Below are 10859 nucleotides of genomic sequence, written 5' to 3'. Positions count from 1 at the left end.
TGTCAGCATTGTGGGGCTGATCATTAATTTTTCATTTGTTTGTTTTCTTGTTTGCCTGTTTGTTTGGTTTTTTTTTAAAGAGTAGTTAGTAAGGAACCATATTCTCCACCACTTCTAGCCAAGTAAAATCTCCCTGTTGCTGAAAAAAATGAGGCCTCTCATTTTTTGACCAAGAGACAGTCTTAAAAGTAGATTTTAAGTACTTTAAGTACATTAAGTACAAAAGTGCATTAAGGACAGATTCAAAAATACTGCAAATTAATTCAAAACCCAGGCATGTAAGTCCGCATAATAGATTTCTTTTATATATTTGGAGTCTTGACTATAGTGGGAATGCAAATCAATTTCATACACACTTATAAAAATGTCTGTATAATTACAGGGTACCAAATCAAGCCCACGGCATCCAAGAACTAGACTGAGAATTCCGGGGCTAATTACTTTCTAGGATATGAGGGTACAAAGGCCTGGCAATCTAATTCCTACCCACTGCCATAGGTGGTGGTGGTGGGTGTTGAGAAGTTTAAACACTCTTCAATTTCACATCTTCTATGCCACTAAATATTTGCCAACATGTCTTCTATGAACAGGCATACTTTAAGGAGCTGTAAATTCTACTCATTAAAAGTGATATAAGCGACTGAAAGTGCAACCCTGGAAGCAGAAGAGCAGGAAAAATCGGCAGCCAGGGAACGGCACGTGTGCACCCTCTGACGTTTTGTTTTTCCCCTTTCTGTTTTGCCCACTGAATGGCGAATGAGCCGGGTATTTCTGACTTAATGAACTTTTCAATATTATGTTTACTATAAGAAAAATACCAACATTCCTTTGGACTGTTTATTGTATGTGTAACAAACGTGTCAGGTACACTTAGTCACTCTCTGATGTACCAAACGTAAACGAACAGTGAAGAAGGCTCAAGGTTCTCACCCGCTTTGGAAAACAGAGGAACACGACGATAACCTGCGGAAGAGGAACTGCGTCAAATTAGAACTAACAAACTAAGAGTTATGGCCTCACCTTGCTGGTGAGGAAGGTAGTGTCGTCCACTAAGCTCTTTACATAGTTAACACTGTGACTGCAGAGTTTTAGGGTGTTTTTTTTCAACCTAGAATGTTACTTTTCCATAAAAATGAAACATTTCCTAGTTTCTGTTCTAACTTCCAGAATTCTGAGTGTCCCTGTGAGGAGCCCACACCGCATGTGTTTCCTCTCACAAGGACATCATGTTGAAAAGCTAACCATCATCCTTCTGCTTTCAGAAGACCCTGCCTGTTTCCCAGAATGCATTGGCTGGTGATTGAAAAATGAGCATGCTGAGAGAAAGCCATTGGTAGCACTAAGGAAACCACTCTGGGAAGCTTACTGCACCATGCTGGCAGCCCCCCAAAAAATGATCCAAAAAGGTCTGGCTCCCAGGCTCCCAGGGCTGTGCTCAGGCAGAAAAGTGAGCCGATGGTGTGTCCCCCCCCCCCCCCCACATACACACTCCCCGTCTCATGCCTGTCCTTTATCTTCTTGTCGCTTGTCGCCATGACTACCTTTCACTGAAATGGAAGAACTATGATCCTGGTGAAGAAGCACACACACCAGCTTCCCCTAGCATCCTAGCATGCAGCATCCCAAAAGCTAAGAACAGGTCTCTGCAGTTCCGCAGAAGAAAAGTACACAGGTCCATTTACAACTCCCGTCATATCCCACTGATGTAGAGGAAGAGATGGAGACATTTTATATGATCAAAGTGTGGCTTCGATAGAGGTACATATAAATGTACATACATAGAGGTACATAATACAATCATCTTACACTTGAGAACATTACCTTTGTTCATGCAAAGAAGTGGTAAAGTGTACTGCCCGAGAAATTCATTTCCTTTTATAAAGCCTTGATTTTCAACAACAAAACGTATCAGTGCCAGTTCTGGCACTTGAACAATAAATGTAAACGTTTCATTCCACCGTGGACTAAAAGCTGAAATATAAAGAAAGGGGTACAAGAACATCACAGATACCTTAAGGAAAAAGCAAAAAAAAAAAAATAGGTCTCCACAATTTTTCTTTCTGACACTTGGGCAATAATTAACAACAATACTAATCTGTATTGCAGAGCACTTAAATATTTAATGTAGTCAGAGGGTAGAAAAATCTAACAACAATGATACTGTGATTTGAAAACTTTACATAGATTGAAATCCCATCAGGGGTTAGTAGGTGGGAGAACTGTCTCAAAAATATCACACCGCTGTTTAGTGTTTCATAGGACAAAGAGCAGAGCAGAGATGCAGGCAGGGACTGGATCCTTACACAGCATGACTGAAGCTAAGACACTCTGCTCATAAGGAAATGGGGATGTGAGGAAGTTGGAAGAGAGGTTTTCCTGTACCTGGCTGTGATATGAAGAAATCCACGAAAGCTGGACAAGGAAGGCTGTGAGGTGAGCTCTCTGCCTTACTTTTCACTAATGATGATTTCAAAGTCTCAGGTTGATAAATAATAATTTGGGACTCCAGTAAAATAAATCTTCCCAATCAACCAAATACCTTGCCACAGCAAGAAATCCATGTGGTTTTTTCTTTTTCCAACTTGACCCAACTCACTCAAAATTTAGAATCTGAGTTCATGGAGTCAAGATAATCACACACAGATTAAAATCTGTGCTTATAGGTCCAAAGGTTGAAAGAGAAATTATACCTGTCCAGGTACAATGACAAACATTCCAAGTCATGTCAATATTTTTGTTATTTTTAGGACCACTGATAAATCTGTGAATAGTTATAGTAATACCTATGACATCTATAGTACAGTTACTTGGTCACCTTTACCTCACCTTTCTGATCTAATTGTACATGGAGCAATTCACATAACAACCGGGTACAGAAAAACCTCACGTCTAATGTCCTCACGTCACCATTTCTTTATGAAGAGCGTGTCTTAATTACAGTCATACTGCATAAGGATCCAGTCCCTGCTGGCATCTCTGCTTTACGATTTGTCACACAAATCCCTAGGGAGTGGTGTGACATCTTTGAGGCAGTTTTCTCACTTGTTAACCCTGATGAGTTTCAATCCATATGAAGTTTTTTTTTAAAAAAATGGTGTCTATCATTGTTGTTATAGGTGATAGCCCTGAGTGCATTTTTTGCCTTTGGAAACAGTAAGTTAATTACCTTAGCCTGGAATAATGACATTGGCCTAACAGTGGATATTTTGCCATAGAGTACAGGGGTATATTTAGAGTCGATTCTTTACAGACACTTGGAAAATCTCTACAGAAAATCCATATTCCAAGTCATTGGTCTCCTATAACACCATTTCATCCTGTGTCCTACCTCCCTCCCTTCCATCCTCTTTATCTGATCTCTGTGACTCCTTCATAAACACATCTATGCAAAAGTAACTTGTAACTTTTATAGAGCATGCAAAATATGAGATTTGATTGGTGAGTCTACTTTGCATGTGTGACCAAACTGATGAATTAGCTATGCCTTCTCCAAATATGACATTTTTTCCCCAGACATTCACATCTATAACTACACTACCATTTTTCTAGTAGTCTTACAGGTTTTCCTGTCTACCATCCTAGATCTTTACTCCTCCAGGGTGACTCAAACATATACCCTCCATTCCTTTCTGGATGGCACCATCTTGCTTGTAACTTGACTTCTATGACTTTTAAGCACTGACACGGTATTTCTCATTTCTCTATCATGCTTTCTCCCACTATTTCCTAAAAAAACAGTGCCCTTTATTCTCAGTGTCTTATTCTTCTGTAGATGTCTTAATTTTATCCATTCCTATAGAGAACTCCCTAAGAGCAAGCCTGGCTTTCAAAACTGCCCAAGTGAAATCTCAGTACAACTTGCTCACTTTATTGTTCACTGTTCTTTATTAAGCATCCCATATTCACCTACCTTGAGTTTCTTGACTTCTTCCTAGTATCTCATAATTGGGTCTTCTTCATGTTTGAGAGTCATGTTGTTTTTTTCTTCTTTAAGTACCTTTGCCCCCAACTGTGAAAAAAATTTCTATCCTTTTCTTTATAGGCATCTTCTGGTGTTCTAAAATTGCAATACTTTAGTAAAACAGGAGTTCAAGTCTGATGTACCAAACTGAATTTCCTCAGAGAGATTCCCACAAAACCCGAGGTTTAACAAATATTCTGACTAAATTCTTTTTACACAATTTTTTTCTAAGAATTTTTTTTTCCTAAAAAAGGTAAATTGTTTTCTAAGTAGTGGAAGAGCTCACCGTTATTCTTAACAACACGAGTCTGCTGCTTCATGTGGTCATTTGGAACGCCATAGATCTCTATCACCACTAATGTGTCGGTTTTGCTAGAGGACAAGCTAAATGGCAACTGGATCCCACTGATGAGCTGTTCAAACACAGATGAGCAGATGGACTTAGCTGAGCGGGAGACTGTGTCACCATTTCACCCTAATCTGATGACATAGCCCCAAAAACGAAGGCTCTAAACCAGTTGCTAAAAAGACTGAAGCTGGCAAATGATGGTAATCTTACATGTTAAGCCTTCTACTGTCAAGTATCATTAGATATTAACCAAGAATCTCATGTCCTTCAAGGGCATTTAGAGTGGAATCTGCAGTGCCCAAGGAATGTAATTCATTTGTGTGTATTTTCATTTTTAAAACATAATCATGTTTTGCTTATTCAGTGTTACTATTTTTTTGATAATTTGCACTGTGTTTAAATTCATTCTACATATACTGAAATATTTCAAAGAAATAAGACTATTTTAAAATATAAAATATTGCACCACATTATCTTCATGATAGCATTTTCTAAAAGAATTTACATTTGAATCATTTATAAAATTTGATATTATCTGCTGTTATCTACATTACCTTAACAAGGAACTAGAGACTGATAAGATCAACTATCTCATATATAAGTTAAAGTCAGGAATCAAAAACATACTTTCAAAAATTACTGGTTTTATTTGTATTTGTATTTTTTATTGTCCCAGCTAATTATTGAAGCAAAATTGTGGTTTTGTTTTAAGAACAAAGTGAACATAGAACATTTAAAATGTGACAATTTAAGGTAAGAAATAAATTTCCAAACCTAAAACCCCAGTTCTGGCTATAACTACTGTTGAAAGAAATATACTTCCCATATGACTCCTGGCTGCACACCAGACTTTCTAAGGTCTCCTCTCCACAGCCATCTGTTGACCAAAGCTCACTCAATGTATAGCAGCTAAACTTGAGGAACCACACCAGGAGGCAGGAGAGGAGAGGGCCAGCTAGACATGTGCTGACTCTTGGGTAATATCTTTTTACAGAGACACAAGCACACTTTCAAAAAACTAGAGATAGAGCCCACAAGTTCCATAAAAGAGTTGAATCAACCCTCTTACAACTTAATCTTCTCTTGAACATTGTATGTGTCTACACTGAAAGAGGAAACTTGACAAGCAAAAAACCACAAAGATGCAACTAACAAACTGTTTAAGATTCACAAGTCCCATAACAGAAGTAAGAGAAAGAGAGAGAGAGAGAGAGAGAGAGAGAGAGAGAGCATATCTCATCCAAAAATGACTGATCCTGTAGTAATGAGTCCCAGTAAAAACAGCATGGGAAAGGCCCCAGACAGAGTTTAAAAGAACAATTAAAAGTGTTCAAACATCTCAAAGAAGACAAAAGCAGAGTGTTGAATGAAATTTTAAAGTCAACCAATTGTATAAAATTTAAACTCAATACAGATAGAATAGAAAAAGATAATTCTAGAAATGAAAAACCCAGTAAGTAAAAAAAAAAACAATAGAAAACCTCACCAATAAAATAAATAGATCAGCTGGAAAACAATGAACCAGAGCTAGAAGACAAAGTAGAGGAAATACATTACTCAGTAAAAGTGAATGTAAAATATATATGGAAGTTTGGGGACAGGATGTCATGAAAAACATAAGTTTTGAATTGTAGACCAAAAAGAAGAAAACCATAGAAAAGACACCGAGAATACCATCAATAAAATCAAAGATTGCCCAAACCTAGAGAAAAGGATCCATCCATGTATAAGAGACCTACACAATGCCAAAAAAAAAAAAACAATCTCTCAATTACATCAAAGGTAAAAAAAAAAAAACCTACAAAATCTACAAAATGACAGGAATTGATCTTTCAGTAGTATAGCTCCTAATACAAATGTACTCAATTCCCTAACAGAAACATGCATTCTAGCAAAATGAATGAGAAAACAGGACCCTAGGCCAAGCGGTGGTGGCACACACCTTTAAGCCCAAAACTCGGGAGGCAGAGGCTGACGGATCTCTTGAGTTTGAGGCCCACCTGGTCTACAAGACCTAGTTCCAGGACAGGCTCCAAAGCTACAGAGAAACCTTGTCTTGGGGAAAAAAATAAATCACAAGAGAAAACAGGAACCATCTTTTTCCTGTCTCCAAGAAATTTACCTTATCATCAAAAAAGACAACTCCTTACAATAAAAGGATGGAAAAGTATTGTTCCAAACAAACAGAACTAGGAAATAAGCAGGTGTAGGTATAACTATTCTAATATCTGACAGTAAATTTAAAATCAAAATAAATTAGTCAGAGAGTATAATGAAGGTCCCTTCATGATCATTAAAGGAACACCCACCAAGAGTACAGTACAAAGCTGAATGTCTACACAAAACACAGGTGCACCCAACTTCAATGAAGACATGCTACTATATTTAAAACCACAGATAAACCCAACACACTGATTATGAGTAGACTTAATTCCAACTCTAACTACTAGACAAGTTATCTTAGTGAAAACTAAACAGAGAAACTCCATATATAAATCAAATGGACCTAACACATCTACTGTTGTGGAATAGTATTTTAAGGTGTGTTGCATTTGTTTATGTTGTGGGAAATTTGTTTAATGATGCAAAGGTATGTAACATTTCTTTAATTCTGGGAAGCTGTGCTACTTTGCCTATCTAAAACACCTGATTAGTCTAATAAAGAGCTGAACAGTTGATAGAAAGGCAGGATAAATAATAGGTGGGGCTGGCAAACAGAGAGAATAAACAGGAGAAATCTGAGAAGAGTAAGAGAGATGAAAGAGCAAGATAAAAAAGGGGCCAGACCCCCAGCTGCACAGCCAGCTGTGGAGGAAGAGGGAAAGTAAGATTATAGACGTAAGAAAAGGAAAAAGTCAGAGGCAAAAGACACAGGGGATAATTTAAGAAAAGTTGGCAAGAAAGACACTTAAGGAAATGTTAAACATCCTTAGCTATCAGGTAAATGCAAATCAAAACAACTCTGAGATACATCCTATACAAGTCACAATGGTTAAGATCAAAAACACCAATGATAGCTTATGCTGGAGAGAATGTGGAGTAAGGGGAACTCTCCTCCATTGCTGGTGGGAATGCAAACTTGTACACCACTTTGGAAATCAGTATGGCAGTTTCTCAGAAAATTGTGAATCAACCTACCTGAGGACCCAACAATACCACTCTTGGGCATATATCCAAAAGACGCTCAATCATGCTACAAGGACACTTTTTCAACTATGTTCATAGTAGCATTATTTGTAATAGCCAGTACCTGGAAACAGCCTAGATGCCCCTCAACTGAATAATGGATAAAGAAAATGTGGCACATTTACACATTAGAGTACTACTCAGTGGTTTAAAAAAATGACATCTTGGTCGCCGCGCCCCCATGGCGGCCACCAAGGACAGTCATGAGGACCATGATACCTCCACAGAGAATGCAGATGAATCCAACCATGACCCTCAGTTCGAGCCAATAGTTTCTCTTCCTGAGCAAGAAATTAAAACACTGGAGGAAGATGAAGAGGAACTTTTCAAGATGCGGGCAAAGCTATTCCGGTTTGCTTCAGAGAATGACCTCCCAGAATGGAAGGAGCGAGGCACTGGTGATGTCAAACTCCTGAAGCATAAGGAGAAAGGGACCATCCGCCTTCTCATGAGGAGGGACAAGACTCTGAAGATATGCGCCAACCACTATATCACACCAATGATGGAGCTGAAGCCAATGCTGGCAGCGACCGTGCCTGGGTCTGGAATACTCACGCCGACTTTGCAGATGAGTGCCCCAAGCCTGAACTGCTTGCCATCCGCTTCCTAAATGCTGAGAATGCACAAAAGTTCAAGACAAAGTTTGAAGAATGCAGGAAAGAGATTGAAGAAAGAGAAAAGAAAGGACCAGGCAAAAATGATAATGCTGAAAAGGTGGCTGAGAAGCTGGAAGCCCTTTCTATGAGGGAGGCCAGAGATGAGGCTGAAGAGAAATCTGAGGAGAAGCAATGAATCTGTCCTTTTCCTTCCTTTTTCTTTTAAAAAAAATTCCCCTGCCCTTTAAGGTTTGTTTTTATTCTGTTTTGTTTTTACAAGGGACTTTATAAAGAACTGAATTCCAACCTTCAGGGGTTTTTTGTTTTCTTTTGTTTTTTTTTTTAATTCTTTTCTCCTTAAGTTTTGACACCATTGAACATGACTTCAGAAATCCATTCCCCAGTCATGAAAATGTACTGTGCTAACTTTCTTTTCCATAGTGGAAACACTTATTTATAGTCATCAAAAATAGTGAATAAAAATACCTTTGAAAACCTGGAAAAAAAATGACATCTTGAAATTTGGATGCAAGTGGATTGAACTAGAAAAAACATCATGAGTGAGGTAACTCAGACCCAGAAAGATGAGCTTGATATATATTCACTCATAAGTGGTTATTAGGGAAGTTAAATAACAAGGTAAACATTAAGAAAACATACAAAGATCCACCTGGAAAGGGGAACAGACAAGATCACCTGACAAAATTGGGAGCATGGAGGTTGGGGAGTAGGAAGGATGGAAGAGAAAGACAAAGGGAGAAGGGGAGAGGGGAAGAGAACTGGAGGGAATGGGATCATTAAGATGGAGGAAGGACAGAGATGAGAGCAAGGAAAGAGATATTTGGATTGAGGGAGCCATTATGGGACTAGCAAGAAACCAAGCACTAGGGAAATTTCCAGGAATTCACAAGGATGACCCCAGCTAAGACCCTAAACAATAGAAGAGAAGGTACCCGAACTGGACTTGCCCTGTAGTCAGACTGATGAATATCTTAAATAACACCATAGAACCTTCATCCAGCAACTGATGGAAACAGAGTGAAGACCTGCATCAGAGCATTGGACTGAGCTCCCAAAGTTCAGTTGAAGAGTGAGAAGAATATGAGCAAAGAGGTCAAGACCATGATGGGTACACACACTGAAACAGTTTATCTGAGCTAATGGGAGCTCACCAACTCCAGCTGGATAGAGAAGGAAACAGTATAGGTCCAAACTAGTCCCTCTGAATGTGGGTAATAATTTAATGGCTGGGCAGACTGCAAGGCCACTGGCAGTGGCACCAGAATTTATCCCTACTTCTTGTACTGCCTTGTTTGGAACCTATTCTCTTTGAATGGATACCTTGCTCAGGCTAGATATAGTAGAAATGGCCTTAGACCTTCTTTAAAGCAATGTGCCTTACCCTCTCTGAGGAGTGGATGGGGAGGGCAATGGGGCAGGGAGGTTAGGTGAGGGAAGGGGAGGAGGGGAAGAAGTGGGAACTAGGATTGGTATGTAAAATGAAAAAAGATTGCTTTTTAAAAAATAAATAAAGGAAGGGAGGGAGGGAGAAAGAGAAAGAAAGAAAGAAAGAAAGAAAGAAAGAAAGAAAGAAAGAAAGAAAGAAAGAAAGAAAGAAAGAAAGAGAAAGTCTGGCAAGAAGAAAGCAAAGCTAAGGCCAGGCATTCATAAGTAAGAATAAGACTTTATGTATTTATTTGGGAGCTGGATGTCAGGCCCCTCAAAAGAGCAAAGAACCAAAAGAGTAAAGAATTTAAAAAAACCTACAGATTGTTGTACTCAAAACTAAAGAATACACTTTCTTTTTTTTATTTTTTATTTTTATTTTTTGGATTTTTTAAGACAGGGTTTCTTCATAGCTTTTTGGTTCCTGTCCCGGATCTAGCTCTTGTAGACCAGGCTGGCCTTAAACTCACAGAGATTCACCTGCCTCTGTCCCCCGAGTGCTGGGATTAAAGGTGTGCGCCACCACCGCTGGGCATTAGAATACACTTTCTTCTCAACTGTTCATGGAAATTTCTCCAAAATTGTTGATATATTAGGACAAATTAAGTCTCAAAAATGTGAGCAAATTGAAAAAATATCTTGTATACTTTCTATCCCAGATGTAAGACCTGATATCCTGGGTATGTCAGGGAAGAAAATTGAGGATGTACTTCAACCTATAGGCAGAAAAAAACAACTTTCTAAACAGCATCCTGACAAGACCGATGTCAAGACAAACAACTCATTAATGAGACCTAATGAAACCAAAAGGCAAAGGGTATCATCATTAAACTGAAGAGCCAGCCAACAGAATGGGAAAAAATTATCAGCTATCTATCTGGCAGGGAGTTAGTATCTACAAAAAGCTGAAAAACAATCAGATAAACAAACAAAAAACAACTAAATATCACAAAAAACTAGTTAAAAGATGTGTCATGGAACTAAGTAGGGAGAATTACATTATATATGTGTACTCAATTCTCAAACAAAAATGTTATAAGCCTAAAGATGCAGTTATAAAAACTGAAGGACAGTTTCAATCTCTAAGGATAAGTTTGTGTTTGTATACTAATTACTCGTATAAAGAAAAAGAAAAGGAGAGAGGCAGAACAGCAAATAGGAGGCGAAAGGAAAAGAAAACCCACTGACGTGTAACACCTGTTGTCTTAAACCTATACATTATGACATCAACTATACACTAGATGACTAAAAAAAAGTGAGCAGTCTGTATTCAAGGGGCAGAAATCCTTCAGCAGAGTTAGACATCTGCCTGCTTAGGAAG

At 38.4% G+C, this 10859-nt stretch overlaps 2 protein-coding genes across 2 annotated transcripts in view; one reads left to right on the top strand and one right to left on the bottom strand.

Annotated features, from left to right (window-relative positions):
• Nucleotides 1–874: 874 nt before the first annotated feature.
• Nucleotides 875–10859, bottom strand: part of Plcz1 (phospholipase C zeta 1) — a 55822-nt gene continuing 45837 nt past the window's right edge. Inside the window, exons 11-13 of the mRNA XM_075981917.1 lie at nt 4248–4374; nt 1822–1971; nt 875–963 (exon numbers count right to left, since the gene is read on the bottom strand). Coding sequence (XP_075838032.1) covers nt 875–963; nt 1822–1971; nt 4248–4374 — 366 coding nt within the window. The remainder of the gene's footprint in view (nt 964–1821; nt 1972–4247; nt 4375–10859) is intronic.
• Nucleotides 7670–8600, top strand: LOC142855864 (ran-specific GTPase-activating protein-like). The gene is given in 2 exon segments (XM_075982444.1): nt 7670–8011; nt 8014–8600. Coding segments are annotated over 2 exon segments (609 nt in total). The 5' UTR covers nt 7670–7677; the 3' UTR covers nt 8289–8600.

Source organism: Microtus pennsylvanicus, chromosome 8 (genome assembly GCF_037038515.1).
Source record: "Microtus pennsylvanicus isolate mMicPen1 chromosome 8, mMicPen1.hap1, whole genome shotgun sequence".
NCBI classification, from domain to species: Eukaryota; Metazoa; Chordata; class Mammalia; order Rodentia; family Cricetidae; genus Microtus; species Microtus pennsylvanicus.
The sequence above is the reverse complement of the archived record's forward strand: the minus strand, read 5'-3'. Positions and strand labels throughout refer to the sequence as shown.